The sequence below is a fragment of the Geospiza fortis genome, unplaced genomic scaffold (genome assembly GCF_000277835.1).
Source record: "Geospiza fortis unplaced genomic scaffold, GeoFor_1.0 scaffold275, whole genome shotgun sequence".
In the NCBI taxonomy this organism is placed as follows: Eukaryota; Metazoa; Chordata; class Aves; order Passeriformes; family Thraupidae; genus Geospiza; species Geospiza fortis.
In genome coordinates this window covers 1024746-1048812 of record NW_005054341.1, presented here as the reverse complement: position 1 = coordinate 1048812, position 24067 = coordinate 1024746, and the positions used below count along the sequence as shown (strand labels likewise).

Genomic DNA, 24067 nt, shown 5'->3' with positions numbered 1-24067 from the left:
GAGTATTTATGATTGCTCCACCTCATGTGTCAGACAGAAACTGTAAACAGGGATTTGCAAGTGAGGGGTTCTGCTACACAGGTTTTAGTACAAGGTAAAAACAGAGCAAGAGCAGACAATGCTGTTTTGTGAAGCAAATCCCAAAATGTGGATTTCCCAGCATAAAACCTAAACACAGAATCAATAAGAGACAATAAAATGAGGATTCATCTGCATTATAGTATATGCCAGTCTAGATGAAGTATTTATATGTCCCCAGTCAGCAAAGAATCTTCACTGGAAATGAACTCACTGCCTCCTTAAAAAGAAAATTAATTTCCTTCAAGAAATCCAGGAAGATCTTCTCAGCAAGTCTGCTAGAAAGGAGGAAACTGCATCCATGTTCTTCACATCTAAAAGAGGCACAAAGCCTTTCTTCCATTACTGTTACCTCTCTGCTGCAAGAGATTTGTATCTCAATGACTGGAATCAAACCTGTTGCAGCAGATGAAGACAATCTGGCTGGATATCCTTCCCTGAATCCAGCTGGACTTCTTTGCTGGCTTGGGTTGGAATTTTTTTGCGGGGGTTCTTTTTTAATACCTAGCAAGTTTGAAAAAAATGAGGTTTTCCTTCTTAATTTTTAGATTTATATTATCTCATTATTGGAAAAGGACAGTTTAATTGAATTTCTCCCTGCATAAACGGTATCACATCAGGGAAATTTAACTGACCAGCTCATTGCAGTGGTTAGCATATTAAATATTGATTTGAGACCTAATGGTGGTGCCATTAGTGACTGCAGGGGGTTTGTTTCATCTCGTACTAAACTGCATTGCATGGTGTGAGAAAATGTGGCCTCGGTCTCCTGAGTCTGAATTTCACTTTGCTGGTCAAGGGATAACAAAATCTCATGGAATTAAGTAGTTGTTATTATTATTATTATTGTTGTTGTTATTACAATTATGATTTGATTTCATGTATTTGATGCTGCCCATCAGAAGCTTTGGAGCTGGCTTCAGCTGGGTTATTTCTCTGTTAGCCTGAGGGCAGGATCCAGAGAGCATGACCATGACTGTGCCAAAGGGATGGATCCCGACCATGACTGTGCCAAAGGGATGGATCCATGACCCTGGCTGTGCCAAAGGGATGGATCTAGACCATGGTATTGACTGTGCCAAAGGGATGGATCCCGACCATGACTGTGCCAAAGGGATGGATCCCAGACTATGACCCTGGCTGTGCCAAAGGGATGGATCCCAGACCATGACCCTGGCTGTGCCAAAGGGATGGATCCATGACCCTGGCTGTGCCAAAGGGATTTCGTTGCGTTCTCACGCTGTTCGCGTTCTTTGGAGCGATGAACGCGTTACCCCTCCCAGCCGAGGGCCCAAGCTGCTGTAACTCTGTCGTTGTCAGATCAGTTTTATCCATTCCTGGGGCCCATCATGACCTGCCTTTCCCTGTGCTCTGCGCAGCTGGGCAGCTGGCTGGCAACTCCTCGGTGGAGATGTACCGGCAGGTGCTGCTGTCGGGCTGCCGCTGCGTGGAGCTGGACTGCTGGAAGGGCCGCACGGCCGAGGAGGAGCCCGTCATCACCCACGGCTTCACCATGACCACCGAGATCTCCTTCAAGGTACACCCCTGGGCACCTGCCTCGGCTGGGCAGGGCTCTGCTGCTGCACAGCCATCACTGCCAGGGGCAGAAATGGGAGGGCAAAAAGCTGCTGCAGGAGGGAGGGACACAGCAGCACAGAATGGCTGGGAGAGAAGAGTTGCAGCGTTTGGACCTTGCGTGGGGAGAGGCTCCTGGTGGTCAGGGCAGTGTGAGGAAAAGGGATTATTTTCCAGTGCCATCTGGGGCTGGGCTCCACGCCCAGGTCCATGCTCCTGTGCATGTCCCTGCAGCACACCTCACAGGGACAGAAGCCACAGCCAGGGCTGAAGGACCAGGCACAGCCACCACAGCTGGCTCTGCACAGACACAAATGGGGGTGTGAAGGCACTGGGAGGAACAACTGGCTGGGTTACAGCTCCAGGGGACAGAGCTGGACAGGATTTGGACAGCAGTAACCAGCACATCAGTTTCTCCTCTCTGCCTGGTCGCTGACAGTGGGAGGCAAAAGTCCTGAACTGGGACAGGAGGTAGCAGCCAGATCTCAACAATTTGCAAGCCTTTAAATTCCTGTGGGCAGAGAAGAGGCTGCTCATGGCCAGATGGGCAGGCTCCATGCACAGGACCCAGACACTTGGCATTATATTTAAAAAGAATTAATAAGTGTGTGTGCAATGTTTTCCCTGGTGCTTGGGACCAGACCCAAAGCACTGGAGGGTGAAAAAGAAAAATCAGCATCTTTGGAGACTGTGAAGGGATATTTGTGCCATTCAAACCCCAAACATGTCATCTTTATTATTGAATTTCATCTTCCATTTCCTTTCCTACAGTATAAGGTAGAGACCATACCCTTAGAATAACCTTAAATTGTTATCTTCTTGTTCTTCTTAAAGATGTTTTTGATCTGAGGTGTTAGAGGAGCATAGTGGAGGTGTTTGCCTGTAGTATTAGGATTGGTAGTCAGCACAGGAAATCATTTTTGGAGTGTGAAGAAATATTTCTTCTTCATCTGAGACACTAACTCACCATGGAAATACATGTCTAGCACACATTTATTGTGTGCAAGAATATGTGGGAAAATGTTTATTACTGACTTTGGTTGTGTTCTGGGGATTACATGTGGCTACAGCTTTGAGACTTTCTCCCACACTTGAAACCTGTTGTTGGGTGGGGTTTTTTGTCTTCTAGTGCCTTTCTTTAGGGAAAAAAGCAAACAGGTCTGCCGCAGATAGAGCACTAATTTTCACTTGTACCACAACAATCCTCTTTATTTTTCCAGTTTGCTTTCTCTACTTCTTCCCTGATTGAGTTAATCACAAAAACATGCAAAACAACCTTCTTGCACGTTTGTTATTAGCTACCCAGTTATGTTTATGGGAAGCCAATTATGTTTATAGGCATGGGGTTTGATTGCTGGAAGTCTTTTAATTGAGGGAGATGGCTCTCGACTGCTTTGGTCATGAGCAGGAATTTAAAACAAAGTTAATCTGATTTTTAAAAGGATCATTAGCAGGAACAAGGATTATCCCTGGATATTTAGATGTTCAACCCTTGGCATTGTGCTGGCAGGAGAGATATTGGGAGGTATTTTAAACCTCCTCAGGAGTATTTCATAGGTCATTCCAGGGCAGGCATTTTTTAATCCACCCAGAAAAATGTGGAAAAACATCTCGGTTTCTTTTCAACACTCAAACACTCAGTGCTTTGAGTGTGTGCTGCTGGGCTGGGGAGGAGCAAAATGGCAGGGAAATAATGTGTCAGGAGTGTGAGAATCACTTCATGCCTTGAATGCTCAATCTTGTGTCAGCTCCTGCTTCTGCCGTGACCAGGGCACAGGGGTTCTGCTCAGTCTGTGGCTCTCACAGCCTCAGGACTCTGCTGGCTTCTCTGTGTGTGTACCCATGTTTAACCCTGCAGAGCTGATGCAGGTGAGGCATTCTGCAGCTGGAGCCAAGTATGGGGCCTGCCAGCTTCTGTCCCTCTGACCATTATGTTTATAGGCATGGGGTTTGATTGCTGCAAGTCTGTTAATTGAGGGAGATGGCTCTCAACTGCTTTGGTCATGAGCAGGAATTTAAAACAAAGTTAATCTGAACTTTAACCCATGCAGCATTTGCCTTCGTTAACCAGTGTCTGAGCTCTTCATCCTCACATCTCATCAGCTCAATCCTAATTTCACTCTCCAGGTTATTTTATTTCCCCACTCATGCAGGGTTCCATCCCTTCTTGCAGCAGGAAGGCAGTTGTAAACAAGTGGGCCGGAAGAATGTACCAGAAGCTCAGCTCTTCTTTTAGGAAGTGGATTTCTTGCTGTTATGCTTCCCAGTTGAGCCTCTAAAAGTGCAGAAAATGAACAAGGGGAATCCCCAGAGAAAGCTTGTTTAACATAAATGCATCTTTTAGGTTTTAGTCATCCTTATGATTTGGTGTGGCAGAGCCTTATGGGCTCTTAGAAACTCCAGGGTTTGCCAGCATAGGATAAGTCTTCAGTGTTTTCTGTGTTCTTCTAGAAGAGAGATTTGTTCCAAGAGGGAAGCATTTCATAATTTGTAACTATGAGTGCATTTATTGTGCCCCTCACTAAAATCATCGTTGTCAAATGACTTTTCCACTGGATTTTGGGTTTCTATTTTCTGTAGGGTTGACAGGAAACTTGATGGACTTTTCCTTTTTTGAGTTCTGTGATAATTACCACAGAACCAACTGTTCTCATTGAGTAAAGATTTCTTTTTTCCTTTCTTTTGCCTTAAAGGGATTTCTGTCATCAAAATAAAAAAAGAAAGGGGAAACTAAAATGTGAGTCAGAGTAACTAAGGATTTTATGGATACATGCCTGTGCTGATGATGTTTGGAGGATCAGCCTTTGTCAGAGCACATGAAAGCTGTAGCTGCAGGCATGGAACAGCTCCCCACCAAAACTGAGCTTTACATTTAAACTATTGATTTTGGCAGACATAAGTCATTTGTTGAGAAATGTAGTGTTTGAGACTCATCAGACATTTTGGAGATTCGATTATAGTTCGGGTTGAAAAACTGAGTTGTGGCAAGAGCACATCCAGAGCTTTCTGGGGGATTTAGGATGGAAGGTCTGATCTCAGGGAATGATCTCAGAGCTTGTTGGGTCCTTTCTGTCTTCAAAGGCTACAACTCTGCTTCTTTAGAGAGTTAAGTTTGTAACTGTGTTCATTTTGATTCTTTAGGAAGTAATAGAAGCTATTGCTGAATGTGCATTTAAGACATCACCCTTTCCAATCCTCCTTTCCTTTGAAAACCATGTGGATTCGTAAGTAATTACCACCTTTTTCTTGGCTCATGTTTCACTTTCTATGAGGTCTAGGCGTGGAATTGTGTGTGCACCTGTGACCCAAACAACAGCTCTTATCCAAAAGTGACATTGGGCCTGGTCTTGAAAACCTCCCTGAATGAGAACCTGTTCTTTGGGAGGGGAAGTTGGATTGTGAGAGGAGGGATGTTGTTAACTGTTCACTCTCAGAGTGTCCTGCTGGAATGCAGCAATACTCCAGAGAAAACCAGGCAGTATTTCCCCCTGCTTGTGACCCTACTCTGTGCTGCAAACACATTCAGCATTTGGTCTGTCTCTTGTGTTAGAGGCAGTGGCCAGAACCATGGACTTGTAGGACTGCAAAATAGCTGGTGGGGATGGCCAGGAACTGTTAATTTCTGCCAAAAAATAACAGTTTGCATAAGTTTATTTCATTTTCTTTTTTTTTTTTTTTACTTATAAGAAAAGGACAATTTTATATAAATAAATGAGAACACTACTAGTTGTGTCACAGTGATCTATTTTATAATTTTGATTTTTTTTAACATTAGCCTTGGTTTTGAATGCAGAGACCACATGGTTCAAAGTGGGGTGACAGTGACACATAACTTGTGCCTTAACTTGAATTGCCTTTTCCCCTTTTGTGGTTTTTTTTGCTGTGAAAACATTTCCAACACTTCTGGGGGCAGTTTGGACTTTGAAACTAATTTTTGGGTTTGCTTTTGGTTTTTTGGGTTTTTTCAATGTAAAATAAAAATATTCTTGGGGGCAGCTTTGAATGTTTTAACACAAATCAGAAATGAGGTTGGCACTTTTGTTTCTGAAAGAGGAGAAGGTGAGGGGTAACTGCTTTTCCATTTTTTAGGGGGAACATTCTTGTCATAAGGGGAGGAGCTGGTAGAAGAAGCTGTGTAAGAATGTTTTTAAAGAACAGATGTGACAATACTGATCAAAAATTATGCAGGTAGAAAAATTTAAAATCAGAGGGCTGAGCTCCACTACCTGAATACCCCAGGGTACAAATTTACCTCTTGGGGGCAAATATGAGTTTGCTCTGCGCACACTTCGAGGGCACATGGTTGTGATTCAAACAGTCTCTTAAATCCTGCTCAGTTATTGCTGTCTGCCTCTGGAAGCCCACACAGAGGCTGTGTTTAATTGCCTTTTCTAAAGGCCCCTCATTTCTTTTTGGTGTACTTTGTGTCCCTTTGGGTTGCACTCACCTGCTCCTGTAGGTTTGAACTCACGGCGCTTCCAAAAATCTGCGTTTTCCAAATGCAGCCTCTGGCCTTTAGCAAAGGTGTCAGCCATCATTTTTGAAAATATTCTATTTTGTACTCATTCTGCTGGGTTTATTATAATATACATACACCCTGTTCACATGAGGCAGAGGAAAAACAGCAGCTAAATTATTTTAACCACAAGGGTTACATTTTTCTTCCTTTAAAGTCATCACAACTTAAATCTTCAACTGTTCCAGGGTGATCTGTTCTATTTTAGGAAGGTGAAGAACTAAAAAGATTTATGAAATAAACTCCTGTCAGATGTAAGTTATGTACACAAGTGGCTTTACAATCCTAAGATGAGGCAGTGTCAGAATGAAAGGCAGGGTGGCACTGCAGGAAGGGGACAGGGTTCCTGCTGCATTCCTGTTATTTACAGCTTTTCCCATGGAAGGCATTGGAGCTTTCTCTCCAGAAACCCCCAGCCATGGAATAAGGAATTACCCTGGTGTGTGCTCTCTGATATCCTTTCCCAGGCATTGCTGAGACACAGGTTTTTAGCAAAGCAAGTTTACAAAGCCATGACCAAATGTTTTCTCTTTCTGAGGCTTTCCCGCTAGTGGTTCTTTTCTGCTATGGCAAATGATGAGATTCAGAGTGTGTGTTTCCTGATTTTGCTTTGCCTGAGAATAATTTCTAGTTATTTTACCAGCTTCTACAATTACCCCTTAATTCCTTCACTAGTTGCTGGAGAAATCTGCAATTAGTCATGTCACTCACAGAAAGGTTCACCTAATTTCATGGAATGCTCCTTTTGTCTTTTCATTTCCTTGGAATGTTGTTTTTCTCCTAGATCTTAAGGCTGGGCTTTGCCCTAAATCTTAGCAAAAAGTGCCAGTAGTTTTTTAGAATTGCTGTCAAGCAAATCCTGTTTCATCAATTCCTACTTCTAGGGGACCAAATATTTTTTCTGCTTTTCAGGTTGAGAGAATTGTTTGCAAAATTCTACTCCCCTAGACATTTTGGCATTGGCTTAAACAAAAATATGGTTTTAGCCTGTGTTCATGGCTTGTAAACAGACTGCAATTATCAGAGGTAAATAAGTTTCCCATCATCACGCAGATATGACATTGTTAATCAGCACTGGACTTAAAACACTATTTTTCTTTCTTCTGGTTTATGTTCATGGCAATATTTTTGACACTTTCTGTCCACCTAGGGGAAAAATCACTTTTTAGCACATGGTGTAAATCATCTCATTTGCTTTCCTTTGATGTGCCTCCTAGAAGGGCTCCTCTCCAAATATCTTCACAGCACATTAAGCATTTTATTTCCTTTACTATAACTCCACTATTAGTGTATTTTTTCTTGCCTGTTTGTATGCAATGAAAAGTTAAGAAAAAGAGGCAAGCTTGTAACTTTTAGATGACATAAAATATGATGTATGTCATCATTTATAGTGAAGTCAAAACATGCCCACTGAAAAAAAAGACCACTAAACCAAGCTGTGGTTCTGGGAAAAAGCAGAGGAGTGCCCTGAAAATGCTGAAAAGACCTCAAGGAGACCTTGGTGTCTGAAATGAGGCTTGCAAGGCGATAAGCAATCTGCAAATCTGAAAGCAGACACTATAATTAGAAATGCACTGATGACAGAGCAAAAAGGTTAAGTGATCCTTGAGCAGTATCCATATAAGATTGCTTCCAAGATTAAATTTAATTACAGTTATTCATACTGCTGGTTTCTGGCTGGAATTGTTGCTTCAAATACTAACAGGATTTTTATCACTTTTTCGTCCCACACTTTGAATTATTTTAGACTCTTCTGGGAAGCATCTGTGCCTTTGTCTTATGCAGAGGAAGTATCTCTGCAGAAGTGATAAAAATGTAATGTTGGGAGCAGCAGTTGTGCCAAGGAGCCTCTGGTTGACCTTCATGATAGGCGTGACACAAACGCAGTAAAACAAAGTGCAGGCAGTACAACAATGGTAATGAAAACATTTCTTAATGTTCTTTGTATTTCTGTATCTCCAGGTATCATGCTCCTAGGTTATGTGCTCTTGGCCTGGCACATTCTGGGGACACTTACAACAAGTCTGTGTGCTGCCTGTCTGTGTCTGCCCAGTGAAAATCATGAAGCAGATAAAGTCAGCTCTTTTCAGACAATCAGTTTTCACTGCAATGCATGAATGCTGAGTCTCCATTAACAGCAGATGTGGACCAAGAAATACCTGGGGTTTGACTTCATAACAAAATTGGGGGAACATATTGATTTAGAAAGTTTGGTGTTTCTGTTGCTCTGGTTCATAATTTTCAAAGAATGGGAAATAAAAAGAAACCAGTATTCCAACTTCTTAAAACAGGGCTATGTAATGTGCTGTTCCTAAAGACCTGTCTCAGCAGTACCTGCACAGATATGGATGTTAGGGAGAGAGGGAACACAAAGATCTACCCCACAGTTAAATGCTGGTACTCCTAAATTTTTTCTATCCCCTCTTAGGAGCTTTTAAAAATATTTGCACACATAGTCCAGTTCACAAAGACAAGTAATTTTGAAATGTCAAGATTTTCCTTGTTTGGCCTTGTTTGCTACCTCAAGGGGTTTTTGTGGTATTAAAACCTATTGGTTTTTCACATAATTTCCCCACTTTCTGCCTCTGGGATGCAGTGACATTGGAATTTATACGCTGAACCAACATCATGCTGCATTACATTTTTCTCTTTTGCAAAAATGAAAGTTCTCACTGTGCTCTCTTTGAGGTAAACATGTAATTAAACACAGAAGATCAGAAGAATTTGTTCTAGCTGTGGTGGTGGTTGGGAATTTATTACATTTAACTCTTGCTTTTTATTTTTTTCAATTCCTGTGGAGAGTTCTTTTTGGAGTTGTGCCCATGTAAGGATGATGATGATGTCACATCTAATGACTCCAGTTTCAGTAAATGGCCTCTTTTGATTCAAGGAGTTGTCCTTTGAACTTCCTGGCTTCTGAGAGTATGGATCTGTTCAGAACACATGCTGGTGGAGCAGGCTGAAATAAAGCTCACTAATGACCCTGGATTTAGGGCACAAGCACACTGCAGGAGTGGTGCCTTCATTTGGTTGGAAATACCCTCACAATGTCCCAGCCTGATCTGCTCTTCCACCACCTTCTCCCGTGTGGGTTCTTTGTTCTGCTGCCTTGCTTGTCTTCAGCTTGGTTTCCCATCCCCAGCTCAAAGTGCCTTTTAGCTTCTTCTTGTGCAGAATTGGCTGCATGCAGAACACAGCATTTGTGAAATGCTGTTGGGATTTAAACTGCGTGCAGCTCTTGCTTTGGGGAATAATTTAAAGCCTCCTGGCAGTATTTTTTGTCAGTGACTGAGCTAATGACTGCTTCACCCCCTCTCTGCTTCCAGGGGCAGCCAGGATGCTGATCCCAGGGAAATTACATTTTCTGATTGAGATGTCATTTGGCCACCCAGCCTTTTTCTCAGCTCTGGTGTGGCCATGCTGACCCTGGAGCTGGTAACCACTGACCAGCTGGGCACAGCCGGGGCTGAACTGGTTTACAAGAGAAAAATGAGCAATTTTTTTTCTTTTTTCCTCTACACCCAGCTCTATTTTGTCATGAAGAGTAGCTCCATGGTAACATACCAGCTTGCAGCATCCCTGTCTCTTCCATGACATGCAGATCCTAATTAGCAGGAGCTGAGGAAGTTATATTAAGCCATGTAAACCTGTCCTTTAATCGAGGCTTCCCAGCAGAGTGTCAAAAAAGGAAACTTTGAAAGATGCCTCAGCTCAGATGCTATGCATTTTAAACAGGCACATGTAACAAAAATCCTCAGCTTTCTAAAATTAGAGAGCGACTGTGGTACTGAGCTGCATTTTGAGATGATTGGAGTAATGTTTCTGAGCTGCAAAACCTACCTTCAGTCCTAGAACTTCCATCAGTGGCATGCAGGAGTTACTTCATCTTTTGGTTGCACTTTGGGAGAATTGGTTACAGGTAGAGTCTGCTGAGGTTCAGGTTACTTACAGAGGATCTTGTGAGAACTGCTGCAGTGCAAGAAAAATGCCAGGCATGTGTATAAAGTAACATGAGGGGGAAAATACTTCAATTTTGAATACAAGTGTTGCCTTAAAAGAAAGGGGCAAATTTGCCTTGAAAGAGGCAAATTCATGCTATGGTTGTTTCACTGTTATTCCATTGACTTATGCCTTTACTTTGTGTATGTTCCCTTTGATAAACTCCATCAGAGGAATTGAAATAACTGCATGATATATGTAGGTCTCACTGAAAAATTCACAGCTGTTGGATCAGGAAATTATATCCAGTTTAGGGCTATTAGGTGCTCCATTACTGCTGCTGTCACTCTGGAGTGTTAGGAGGACTCCTTTCTTTCTTTCTTTTGTTCCCTTCAGCCCTAAACAACAGGCAAAAATGGCAGAGTACTGCAGATTAATATTTGGAGATGCCCTGCTGATGGATCCCTTGGAAAAGTACCCGGTAAGGTGCCTTGGTGTTACCACAGCACAAATGGCTGGGATGTTTCCTGGGGTGTCTCAGTCCTGCCTCACTCCTCACAGGAAGCCTCTCAGTCTAAAGGGGGGAACTGTGAGCTGTTGGTGACTTAAGCATCATTTGTGATGGAGAGATTGCCCTGATAGAGTGAATTGTGATCTTTTAAATGCAATTGATCCTCATAGCTGCCATTTTAAAACCTAGACTCTCATATCTGAGCTAATACTTATTTTGGTTATTACTGCAGACACTTCATAAAGCATTTTTCTTCTGAAGTGCCCTCAGTAGCCCTGTTTCACTGAATGTTGACATTGCCTCTTGTGCAAAATCCATTTCATTTTAACGGGGCTTACAGAAGTGTCCTGTACCACGTGCTCCCTGAGAAACTGCCCCGAGCCTGTTTGTTCTGCTGCTCTAACAAATCTCTCCTCTTTCTTCCTGGAAGCTGGAGGCTGGGGTTCCTCTCCCAAGCCCCATGGATCTAATGTACAAAATCCTGGTGAAGAATAAGAAGAAGTCTCACAAGTCAGCAGATGGGAGTGCGAAGAAGAAGCTGTCGGAGCAAGCTTCCAACACTTGCAGTGACACATCCAGCATGTTTGAGCCTTCCTCTCCTGGAGCAGGTAGGACTTGGCTCTACTGATGCTCTTCTCCCTCAAGCACAAATGCAATGACATGCATTTGCAGTGCTGCAGCAAGGGAAAGCTGCAGCAGTGGGGGTTGCTGAGCAGGAAACAGCCCTGAAGTGTCACTGATCCTGGAATCTGTTCTGTGAGAGTTCTCATGGATTGACCCAGGCTCTGTGATGTGTGCTGAGTGAGGTGTCACTGATCCTGGAATCTGTTCTGTGAGAGTTCCCATGGAATGGCCCAGGCTCTGTGATGTGTGCTGTGTGAGGTGTCACTGATCCTGGAATCTGTTCTGTGAGAGTTCTCATGGATTGACCCAGGCTCTGTGATGTGTGCTGAGTGAGGTGTCACTGATCCTGGAATCTGTTCTGTGAGAGTTCTCATGGATTGACCCAGGCTCTGTGATGTGTGCTGAGTGAGGTGTCACTGATCCTGGAATCTGTTCTGTGAGGGTTCTCATGGATTGACCCAGGCTCTGTGATGTGTGCTGAGTGAGGTGTCACTGATCCTGGAGTCTGTTCTGTGACTGTTCTCATGGATTGACCCAGGCTCTCTGATGTGTGCTAACATTTCTCTGCACTGCTTATTAAGGACAGGCAGCTGCCAGCTCCTCCACCCTTGGCTGCCTTTCCTGTGTGCCCGAGCCCAATAGCAAATAGAAATGTTTTCCTTTCCTTGTTGCCTCTGGGCTGTGCCTGCCATTCTTTGGTGCCTTTCAGACAGAACCCGTTCCCCAGGGGAGCTGCAGAGTGTCTGCAGTGCCTCAGGGTTTAGGATGAAGGGATGAGATCCCTTTCCTCAGGCAGGGAAGGCTCAACCTGCTATTGTCCTGCATGTCATGGACTTCTGTTTAAAGTGCTGTAAGACATTCTTCTGTTCCAGAGGTGGAAACAGGCAGAAATAATGAAGTCTCTATATCCTGATTCCCACCCCAGTGTGTGTTCCCTGCACTGGAATTTCTTCTCTTATTGATACTGAAATTTTGTGTTCTTACAAGCACAGGTATTTATGCCCCAGCAGTAGAAAACTTACAGACTAAATTGAAAGCTCTGCTGAAATATCAGTTCATTGGCATTTGCCATTTAAAAACTTTTCCCCATTGTTTTGTAGTTTTTTCTGAACTCTGATTAACTGAGCTGAAAATTTTCCTGCTGGCAGTTTGCCCCAAGCTGAATTAACGAGAAAGAAATCCTGCTTCATTTGTGGATAACATTGTTTATCCTATTAGCAGCAAAAAAGAATTTTCAACTGTTGTTTTTAAGAAACTATAAAAAGGGCATGCTTTGGAGTGTGCTTTGGATTTCAAAGCAAGATTCATCCCTGTGTCAGGGATGACTTAATACTATTTTCTTGATTTGCTTTAGACAAATCCCAAGCAGGAGAAAAATAGGTGTGTGTTCCGTCTGCCTCCTCTGCAGCATTTGAAATCAGCCCTGTGTTCCCAACTCTCCCTTTCTGCCAGCAGCCCAGGGTGAGGACAGTGGCAGGGAACACAGCCTTGGCTTTCTGAGGGCCTGGGCTGCACTGAGGCCACAGCTCTGCCCTTCAGGAGCCTCCCCAGGAGCTGGCTGGGAAAAGCCCCGGGCTGTGAATAAAGATGATGATGATGATGCCAGGCAGAAGGGTCAATCCCATAACAGGGTGTGTAATTTCACAAATTAACTGTGACTAGTATGCCTGCATTACCTCTGGAACAGCTTCTGATTATGAAGATGAGCACCTACAAATTAGAAAAGGCTGAAACTGAGACTGCAGAATTGCTGTGGTCACTTGGTTCATCCGTGACTGCCAACACACATTGCTTGTAGTCCTTGTGTCAGCCTCTGCCTCTCCTGTAGCACTTGTGCCTCTCTCTGAGAATGCAGTTAGTCAATATTTCTCCTCTCTCTGTCATTCAGTGCTTGATCCTAGCTAGAGCATCCTCAGTGAGTTTCTGTGGGGGATCCAGGCTGCCAAACAGCAGTGAGTTTATCTGAATGGCACCTGTGGGAAGTGCAGTATCATTACAGCAATTTTAGCTGAGGACAGACAAATCTGACAGAACTTAAGAACACTCTAGGGATGAGTGATGAGGAACACCCAGAATGTCATTTTTCTAGAGTGCTTTGAATTTTTAAGTACTCAGAGCTCCAGAGACTACAGCTATGAGGATGCAGCATTTCTGTAAGTCAGGTGTCAGTTTTTCTGTCTGTGGGCAGTTAAAAAAAAATGATTCCCCAGTTTATAAGAACATTGTGGTAGTGAAGAGTTTCCACACAGAGAGCCCAAGAGTGACCATGCCACCCTTCTTCTGACATCTCCATATTGGCAGTGTGGCATCCTGGAGCTCTGCAAGCCTTGTGCTCCTCTGCACCCAACACCAGTTTCTTTCTGGAGCAATGCAATTAACCAGAAGCCTGATTGTTAACATTTCTCAACATCAGGTGTTTCAGTACTCCAGCCTTGACATTCAGCAGCTTGGACATATTATTCAAAATACTCTGTTGGGTCGGATAGCTCCTGTCAGAATTGCTGCTCATCTCCAGGAGAAAGTTGTGCTGATTTGGCCTTCTGGAGATTCTAAATGAGATTTTTCACAGCAGTGCAAAACAAAGTGGAAATTCACACTGGAGTTGATATCAAGATTCACTGTGTCTTACACTGCTTGAGGTCAGATTTAAACTCAAGTAAATCCACATTTTTGATGTGTTGTAAGACCATATCAAAGTGTAGTGCTGGTGAAATAGTAGCAATCATTAAAGAATTCTGAGCTTTGCAGGATGCCTTGCAGGATGCCCATAAAACTGATGTAGGAAGTGACTTCAGTACGTGTCAGTGGGAAAAAAACTTTTTCTAAAAGTAGAGCAAAGCTGACAAAGCAGAAGAATTTCTGAGATAACCCTTGTGAGATAGATTGCAGTTCTGGTAAACAAGCCTCTTAGACCTGGCTGCTCCTGCACAATGAACAGAGGTAAGCAAACAAGATTTCCAAAGGAGTTCTGTCACAGCGCAGAAGGAGCAGTGGCAGCTCTGCAGGATGTGCATTTCACCAAAAGCAGGCCCATGCTGAAAGGAGCTAAAGCTTCCTGAGGGAGCAGGATTTAAATACTGTTAAGTAAGCAGGTTGTTTGTTTCTCATGATGGGATGATGGTTTTGTCAGAGCAGTGGGTGCTGCAAGGAAGGAGTCGTGGGAGACAGGGACAGAGGGCAGAATTGGCCCCATGGTTCCATGATGCCTGAATGGAAAACTGGATACAAGGTTTTGGGCTCAGTGTATGGAACTGCTGCTGATGCCAGCTTGAGACCCTGGCCCGTTGTTACAAAGCAAAGTGGTTTATCAAACTGAGTAAAGGTTATTTTTCCCTTTTTAAAAATCAGCCAGTGCTGAGGTACAGTGGAAAAACCCAAAAGGTGATTGCGCCCCGGGATGCTGGTGGCTGCCTAAATGTTGCAGAGTTAACAAGCTGCACCAGCAAGAGCCATATTCATAATTGACCCTGGCCACTGTTTGAAAGGCTCTGAGAAAGCAGATTACCAGATTCCTCTGAATTTCAAGCACTGTCTACCCTTTGGTTTCATTAGGCTGTCAGTCTCTGTCAGGATGATGAGAGTGGATAATGTTTAGCACAGTGCTTCCTCAACCCAAGGATTTGGCTTGTCATTCCCAGCTCTCCTGCTCATCCTGCAGTCAGTATTGCTGTGTTGAGCCCCTGTACCCTTCAGCTGGGGTTTGGCTCCTTTGCCCACAGTTGTTTCTGCCAAGCAGCACTTTTCCATCTCCTCCACACAGCCCCTCTCAGCAGGGGCAGCTCCCTGGAAACAATCCTCCAAGGTGCCCTTGGGGTTTCCTGTGCCCTTCTGCCTGTGAGGCTTGGCAGTACCTGTGTTTTAAGCTGTATCCTCTAATTTCTTGATATTCTTCTGGCTGCCTCTGTCCGTGGGCAGCCTTTTGTTTGGCTTCCTTGGAGAAGGACTCTATTTTCACTGCATTTGTGTGCCAGGGAGCATTAAGGAGGTCCTGTGCTGACCTGGCTTTGCAGTCCCCTCTAAATGCAGCCAGTAATGATGGTACTACAGCTAATTGTCCCTTGGACAGCCCCAGGGTGTTTTTTGTCCCTGCCCTGCAGCAGGGAGAGAGGGCTGGCTGTGAGCACAGGGCTGTGCTGCTGGGGCAGGGCAGTGCAGGTGTCCCACACCCCTGAAACTCTCCTTTTGAGTCCATGCTGGCACTCCTGTGTCTTACTTGTCCTGGTTTTGCTGTCTGATGCAGGACTTGAAAATGAGATTGGATCTCCTTGGGAGTGTTTGTGTTCAATGTTTTTAAACAACCCAACCATGCACAGTACTTTCCTCCCTGGGCACTTCCAGCAGGAACAGGCTATCGTGTACCTCTGCTCTCAGAGGTGCAAGCTGGCCAAACCTACCCACCTCCCCCTTCTGGGGTTCTTTTGCCAGCCTGGTTAAATCAATGGAGAGCTCCCTATGCAGAGATTGTCAGGGCAAGTCCTGGGAGAGCTTGCCTGGCTCTCTGCGTTGTGCTGAGGCTCCCTGAGCCGTCCCCTGAGCCTGTTGAGCAATCATGTTATTTTCCTCAATGAAACGTTCAGGAAGAAGTGTGCTGATGAATAAAAGCCCGACATTTCAACATCTGCCCCTGGAAGGAAGTGCAGGCTGGGCAGTCATCCTTGGGTTGTGCAAGGCACACTCGTGTGTGCTCCCTGTGCTCAGGAGGGGCCCCTGGGAGCAAAGAGGGGTCTCTTTATTGACTCAGGGCATTTGGGATTCAGCCCCACACTGACAGGAGGAGCTGACACTGAATTGCCACTCTCTGGAGAATTTGGGAGTGCTGCACAGTAGTTAGATTTCTGTGCTGGAAGGTTTGTGGAGTGAAGTCTTCAGGGAGAGCTGTCTCTCTTACAGGTGTGGGTAGGTGACTGCAGACAAGTAAATCTTCCTTTCCAGAGCCTTAAGATGCACAGGTAAACTTCATGACAGCCAGGCCCACAGGAGGAGTTCCTAAATGCAAAGATAACCTTGATATTCCTTAATGATTTAATTTCTGATGCAACCAATCAAAACACTTTGAAGGCGAGGAGAGGCCTTTGTTAATGAGCATTAAAGAATTCTCACCTTGCCTGTGGAAGTTTGGGGGGTGCCCTGGAATTGGGATGAGGCAATGGATGTGCTGTGTTTGGTGCCATTTGAGCTCTCAGGGACAGGATGATTCTTGGGCACTGCTGCCATTGCTGGGTTTGCAGTGCCCCCAGCTGGCACAGCTCAGCTCCAGAGCCTTGCCAGGCACCCAGAGGGCCCCGCAGGGAGCTGCTGGCACTGTGCCCTGTGGCTGCTGTGCCAGACCCTGCCAGCCGTGCTGCTGCCTCGGGGCAGGCTCTGCATGCCCAGCACAGGTGGTTCTGCTGAGCAGCCCTTGGTAGCACAGCACAGCAGAACCCATGGATTCTCATGGGGGTTTCTCCACCCTGTGCAGGCTGCAGCTCCCCAGAGGGGCTGGGGCACTCCTGGAGTCCTGCATGCCCCCTGCAGGTTGGACTCACACCCCCAAGCCCTGGGGCTGTGTCCCAAAGTCAGGAATGTCAGAGCAGTGTGAAACCCTCCCCACACACAGAGCGCTCTGCACTCCCCTCCCAGGGCTGCTTGCCAAGCAATGAGCATCAGGCAGCTGCAGAGTTCTGGCTGCTTGGGCAATAGGAACTGAACTCCTGCTGAGGATGGATGAGTCCCTCGGGAGCAGGGCTGGGTTTGGTGCTGCTGGGACGTGCACAGCACAGGCTGCTCCAGGCAGGGCTGCCTGCACATCCTCCCTGGGTTTGTCCCTGCTCGTTGTCACTGCTGCCTCAGCCAGGCTTCATCTTGTGCTTGGGACTTTGCAGGAGAAGCGGACATGGAGAGCGACGACGATGATGACTACGATGACGACTGTAAGAAGTCGTCGATGGATGAAGTAAGGGCGGGGATGAGGCTGGGGATTGGGTTGGTGATTGTTAGCAGGACTGGAGCTGCCATCCAGTGGAGGAAGGCAGGCAGAGCAGCAGCTTCCCCAGCTTGGTTGTTGCTCGGTTTGGAAACACACCTCTGCTTTTTCTATACTTTTGTTTTCTCAAGATGACGAACAAACAGCACCACGGCAGACCTGTTTGAGGCAGCTGCCTTTTAGCATTGTTGGATGAAAAATCTGCCCTCAAAACCTGAGAGGTTCATTATTTATGCAGGAGCACTAATGCATGTGCCCAGCACTGGGCTGGAGGCAACGCTGTCCCTTCCCCGGAGCCACATGAAAAGAATGAATGGTCAACATGTCCATCCTCCAGCCCACTTTGCTCTTTCCCATGTGGCATTCCCTACATGAAGCATTGTCTTCTCTAGCCAGGGGCAGTGAAAGACACCACAGTTGATAGAAAACTGGGCTTTGGCATTTGTGGCCTCTGGTGGACAGACCCAACTGCAGCATTTTCCCTTCTCTTCCCTAGGGTACTGCTGGAAGTGAAGCTATGGCCACTGAAGAGATGTCTAACCTGGTAAACTACATTCAGCCTGTGAAGTTTGAGTCATTTGAAGTATCAAAAAGTAAGTAAGAAACATCTTAAAATTACCTGGCAAGTGTTTGGCAGGGTTCTGCAGAAATGCTGCTTGGCTTCCTCTCAATTAGATACAGGAACACAGACAGAAAATGTTCCCTTGGTATCCAGCCAAATAAATCCATTTGTGTTTTGAAACCTCTTTTAGTCTAAATATCCACCTTCATCAACAGTAAACATGCTGACATTTCAAGAGCAGTTTTGAAAGTTATGTGCTTGCATTGTCTTTGTTGTCCATGACTGAAGCAGTTTGAGAAAGGTGGTCATAAATATTCCTGCTTCCTTTTGTCTCTAGTACTTCTATGGAAGATCCAGGGCAGGCAGAGTCTGCCCTTCCCCATATGCAAATTCCCTTTCCTGCCTCTGAGTGTTGTGCAGGAAGGGCCAGCATTTCACCCCCTGCTGGAATGCACCCAGTGGCATCCTCAGTAAACACTGCAGCATCTCTGCCTTCCCTGATGCACACCCCCGCTGTCTGCCTGCCCTTTCTCACTTTGTTTTGACAGGTTTAATGTGCTTTTGGAGCTTTTTGGTTAAAGAAGTGCCCAGCACTTTAATTTATTCGGGATTTGTGGTGTCCTTGGCAGAGGACAGGTAATTGTTGCCTAAGTCCCCGTCTCTGTACAGGATGTGGCATTTGCTGTGATGAATAACAAACATGTGGGAAGTTCCCAGTGTTCACTGGTGTGTGGGTATTCCTGCAGATGCCACACACGAGCAGTCATGCCCCAGGCAGGGAGCTGTGCTTGTTCCCTGCACCAGTGGCCCTCGGGGTGTTGGTAATCTCCTCCAGCTCTAATGAGAGTTACAAGAGCACAGTGGGAAGGAGATGTGCCTTCTGGAAAGGAAGCCATGTGAATCCTAGCACTACAAGTTGATGCAGCTGTTAGGGAATTGTCTCATGTAGGGGTTTTTTTTGGTTTTTTTTTCCTGTTTCCATGCCTTTGTCTTTCTGAGTTTTGCTTCTTGTAAAGATCTGCTGCTGTCCAGATTTTTCTCCTAAGTCCTGATGTGACCTTTGATCAATAATAGAGTTTCAGTGAACTCAGATTGTTAAGGAATTAAATTTTTGGTGTTGGTGTCAAAAAATCATTGTGTGATAAATGTGGCCCTAGGTGGAAAATGTTGCTGGCTGGCTAAAGAACAACTTGGGTGTTCTGGTCTTAGTCCTGGCCTGGACTCACTGCTGGGTCTTCTTTAAATGAGCTGAATAAAGAAGGGATTAAATGAGGATTGCTTTTCAGTTTGCTGTCTATCCAGCTGTTTCCCAAAAATTTTACTTTTCTTCACTTGACCTCACTTTCTTAAGCGTAGAGATCCATACTTGTCTTTTATACAGTTTTATAGTTTCAATGGTACAGCACTTTGCTAATTTATTATGTTTTATTCAGAGTTTGTTTGGATTTGTGATCCAGACCTCTGTGGTGACAGCAGTAGCTCACTGCTTCTGTCATTCCCACATTTAAAAGTGCATTTTCTGGTCTTGGATGCAAGCTGGTAACAGCAATATTGAACAGCAGGGGATCTGTACCAGTGCCCTGGTTGCCCTCACTAGAAAGGTTCCCTCTTCTCTAGCAGCCAGGAGCTGTAAGTGTATTTTCCCACGTTTTTCAGACAGTTTTCAATGAGTTATTTGTTCCCTCTGCAGTAATTTGCTCCTGATAAGATAGCACAGTGTAATGTATCACGAGAGAGAAATGTCTCTCCTGCAGTTTTCTCTTCAAAGGGCAGGTCCCTTAATCCTCTCCAGATACTACAAGGAAATAATTGTTCTGATTTTAATTACGGGTCTGATTAAGCTCTGGACAGTTGGTAACCAAATCCTTTAACAGCTACCAGCTCTGGTTTCCTACAAATGCTCTACTTAAAGACAAGGCTGGGAAATAAGAGTTTCTTGCTACCAGAAATTCTAGCACCTGCATTCTGAACAGGACAAACCCAGTCCACGTGTGTTGCTGTGCTATGCCATCAGTAGGGGTGGCTGGAATAACAATAATCTCAGTGCCTTTATGAGAAGCTGAGATGGAGGTGAGCCAGCTGGAGAAGGAAAGGATGTTGTGTGCTAGAAAGGAAGAGGGAGTGGTAGGAGAGCAGCCTGTAGGGAATAATGGGAATTTTTCACCATTTGGAGACAACAGCTGTGAATAATAGCAGTAGCATGATGGTTGCTGATTAGAAATAGGGACCACCATAAAGGGTGAGTCCCAGCTCTCCTGGAGGCAGAGAGTTACTTTTGGAAACCCATGTTCATCCTCTGGCTCTCCAGCATAGGCTGAGAATGGTTTCTAGCTCCCAGGCTGGCAGCACATTTTCCTCTCACAGTGGCCCAAACAGTTTCCTTGGATGCAGTGCTTCCTTTCTGGCTCCCTAGGAGGACAGTGCCCACCTGTTTCTGTCCTGCTCCTCTGAGCTTTGGCTCTGGGGAGCTGGCCAGCCCTGCTGCTGCCTGTACCTGGCTGGCTGCAGCACTCTTACAGCCATTTCTAAACCTTCTCTCTGCCTTTCTGGCTGCTTGCAGTAAGGGGCTGAGGCTGGAGAGGTCTTGCTCCACCACAGGCACTGTCCCCTCATTTTTAAACAGATCAGAGCTGAGTTAATGGATTTAACTCCAGTGGCCCTTCCAGGCAAGCACAGGGCTGGCTGGGATGGAGTGGGAAGTGTTAGTTCACAGAAAGCCTTTCCTCTGCCCACAAGGGAAGGTTCTGAAGCTAGCAGGGTCTTGATTTAGGCTCTGCTGCATGCTGGTGCCTGGGTGCATTGAGAGGCTGTGCCCACATCAGGCTAAGGTGAGTGACAAGCAATGCACAAAGTAATGTTTGTTCTACCAGCTCAGGTGTGGAGGAGGAGCTGCTCACCACCGGCAGATCAGAAAGTTTGACCAAATGAAAGGGATCTTAAGAGCCTGAAATCAGTTGGGGATTATGTCTGAATCCCTGCTGGGGCAAGGAGTGCGCCTTCAGGGATGGTAGTGTAGTGGTGTTTGGTGGCTTGGGCAGCTCTGGCCTTGCCCCTGATGCACCAAGAGCCACTGCACTGCTCTGCTCCCTTTAACCTGGCATGGACATCAGTTCTCACAGCTCCAGGTGGCTCCAGCCTCACATCAGCCTGCAGGGACAGGGCAGAGGTCCAGCAGTGCCCACAGCGAGTGCTGCAGCCCCTGTGTGTCACAGGTGGCATCTCTGGGCTCACCCTCTGCGGTGCACCCACAGGGTGCTTTGCCCCACTGCTGCCTGCAGCTGCTCCAGCCTCAGCCCTGCCCTTCTCTGGGGCACTGGGTGTGTGCAGAGCAGGGGCTCTGCAGATGGAACCATGGGTGTGTGCAGAGCAGGGGCTCTGCAGATGGAACCCCGGGTGTGTGCAGAGCAAGGGCTCTGCAGATGGAACCCCGGGTGTGTGCAGAGCAAGGGCTCTGCAGATGGAACCATGGGTGTGTGCAGAGCAAGGGCTCTGCAGATGGAACCCTGGGTGTGTGCAGAGCAAGGGCTCTGCAGATGGAACCCCGGGTGTGTGCAGAGCAAGGGCTCTGCAGATGGAACCATGGGTGTGTGCAGAGCAGGGGCTCTGCAGATGGAACCCTGGGTGTGTGCAGAGCAAGGGCCCTGCTGGCAGCACAGCTTGTGTCAGTTCCTTGGGATCAGGGTGAAAAGAGCTGAAAATGGGGTGAAGGGACTGGCACTAAACCACACCAATTTGTGCTCTAACCTGTTTTATCCCTGGTTTTCTCTCCCCTCTCAACCTGCAGAACGCAACAAAAGCTTTGAAATGTCTTCCTTTGTGGAAACCAAAGGGCTTGAGCAGCTTACAAAGTCTCCTGTGGAATTTGTGGAGTATCCTTGACTTTCACAAAGTGCCTTCCTAAGTCCTTCTATATCTGAGATCTGCTACAGAGCTTTATTGGAATTCACAGACAGGAGCTGGGGAAATAGGGAACCCAAATGAAATTTGTAGATTAGATTTTATTCTTTCTAAAGATTTCTAAATGAATTAATTGGCCTGAGTTCTGATGAGCTAATTTAAAAACTGGCATGAGTCCTCGTGCTGTGGGCTAGGACTAGAGGGAATAGGCACAAATGACATATTGAAGACCTAATTCTGATTGTTAAATTTATCATCCTATATGGAGTGGTGAGTTATGGTGAGCAAATTGTCAAAATTGCTTCTTTGCAAAGCCACATCAGAACACTCACTTTGCCATCATGCCTCTACTGATTTATTGGCACACAATTTCTCAATGCTTTTTTTTATTTTTGTAGCTTTTCTTAGCTAAAGAAAAGCTAAGGAACATTCTGGTTAAACCCTCTGATGTTTCTCAGTATCTCTCCTCATGGCTGCAGTTAAGAATGAATGAAGTTAAAGAGATAAACAGATAAAGCAGTGCCTCAAAGGGGATGAATGGAGAGCTCCTTCCAAGGATTGCCTGCAGCACATTCTCATCTCAGAGATTTGGAGACTCAGCCAGAAGATCTGTCATTTCTGTCCATGTAGAGGCCAGTTCTAATCTCATTGCAGAAAACCACTTTTTAACTGGACACCTCTCCCTGCCCCAGAGCAAGATTCACTGTTTACAAGCAGCTGGCCTCTGGTAATGTAATCCCAGGGAAATCCCAAAGTGGGAACTGTAAAGATAAATGGAATTTTATTAATATGATCTTCCTAATGCATGTGCCTGTGCTCTTTCCTTGCTTGTTCTGGGCACTCCATGCAGGAACAGCAGCACCTTTAACTGCCCCATATTTATCATATCTCCTACAAAACTGTGGGCACCTGGAAGCATGATGCTTGCAGAAATCCAGTGAGGAACCAGTAAAGAATCATCTGTGTTTAATTTAACCCTGCAGCTGCCCTTCTCACCTGCCAGGTGATTCTTGCCACGTGTTGTGCACCTTAACCACTCCCTGCTCAGGTACAACAAGATGCAGCTGAGCAGGATTTACCCCAAGGGAACACGAGTGGACTCTTCCAACTACATGCCCCAAGTCTTCTGGAATGCTGGCTGCCAGATGGTGGCCCTCAACTTCCAAACTGTGGGTAAGTCAAGTCCTGCTGTTCTCTGCCTTTGGGGAGCTGTACATGTCTGCTTCTCCCGTGCACTTGCTGATTCGTAGGTAGGAAAGGTTGTATTTGTCAAAAATTATCTAGGATTAAAGTATACTATAAAGCTGCTAATTAAAGTGTTTAACCCAGGGTTGTACTGTCTCTGTTACAGTCAGTATGAAATTACAGTAATTTAAAAAAAAATCACTGCTTTTTGAAATTATCTGTCTAAAAAATAACTCTTTCCAATATTCTTCACATCCAGATTTGTCTATGCAAATAAACATGGGAATGTATGAGTACAATGGCAAAAGTGGCTACAGGTTAAAGCCAGAATTCATGAGAAGGCCAGACAAGCACTTTGATCCATTTACTGAGGGAATAGTGGATGGAATAGTGGCCAACACTCTCTCTGTCAAGGTATGGATGCAGCTGGTGCAAGTGCTCTCATGGCAGTGCCAGAGCATGGATATATTTCTATTTCTGTGGTGCAGGGGCCTTGAAAATGACTATACTAAGCCAAGAAAATAAAATTAATTTAATTTCGTGGAGAAACATTTAATTTTTAAACTCTGCCTCACATTTTGCATCTATTGATTTGTAGGAGAAATCAATAGATTTTTATTGTGTGTATTCTTTGCCATAGAAGTAATTCCAGAATCACAGAACTGGGAAGTGTATGGATTTAGGAGCAGTTTGGCTGTGTTTTTTAGAAACAAAGGGCTGGATTTAAAACATGCTGTTGTGAAGTGGGAGGTTGGACTGGAATAGCTAGAACACTACATGCTCAGCATAAATAAAATTTTCTGCTTTTCTGAAAGTTCTCCAGCACAACTGTGGAACCATAAATGTCAGCTGCAATTCATTGCCAACTTGGTTTTCCTTGTTCCTTTTTGAGGACCTGTAATGAAGTTCAGGGACTGCCAGGAGTGTGCAGATGGAGAATTACCTGCATAAGTGTTCAGGGGAATAGATTGCACTGGCTGTGACAGGGAACAAATTCACTTGGTGAATTCACTTTTTTATCTCCAGCTACAAAACCATAAACTTCCTGAGCCTTTATTAGAACACAAACTTTTAAGATTGTTTTCTCCCTCACAGCTAAAAGCATATATATAATATCTCTGCCATTTAAGCCTCTGTTTTTTCAAGCATTGTTTGACCCTGTTGTTGAGAGTAGATAGAACCTAAGAGTTCTCAGGAACTGGCCATACAGATTGAGGA

At 45.3% G+C, this 24067-nt stretch overlaps 1 protein-coding gene across 1 annotated transcript in view; it reads left to right on the top strand.

The window, feature by feature from the left end:
* Nucleotides 1–24067, top strand: part of PLCB1 (phospholipase C beta 1) — a gene marked incomplete at its 5' end in the record, with an annotated part of 318873 nt that overhangs the window by 226503 nt on the left and 68303 nt on the right. The window contains 9 exon segments of the mRNA XM_005422621.2: nucleotides 1458–1615; nucleotides 4795–4877; nucleotides 10505–10589; nucleotides 11050–11227; nucleotides 17105–17175; nucleotides 17702–17798; nucleotides 21552–21636; nucleotides 22713–22837; nucleotides 23109–23263. Of these exon segments, the coding sequence (XP_005422678.1) occupies nucleotides 1458–1615; nucleotides 4795–4877; nucleotides 10505–10589; nucleotides 11050–11227; nucleotides 17105–17175; nucleotides 17702–17798; nucleotides 21552–21636; nucleotides 22713–22837; nucleotides 23109–23263 (1037 nt within the window).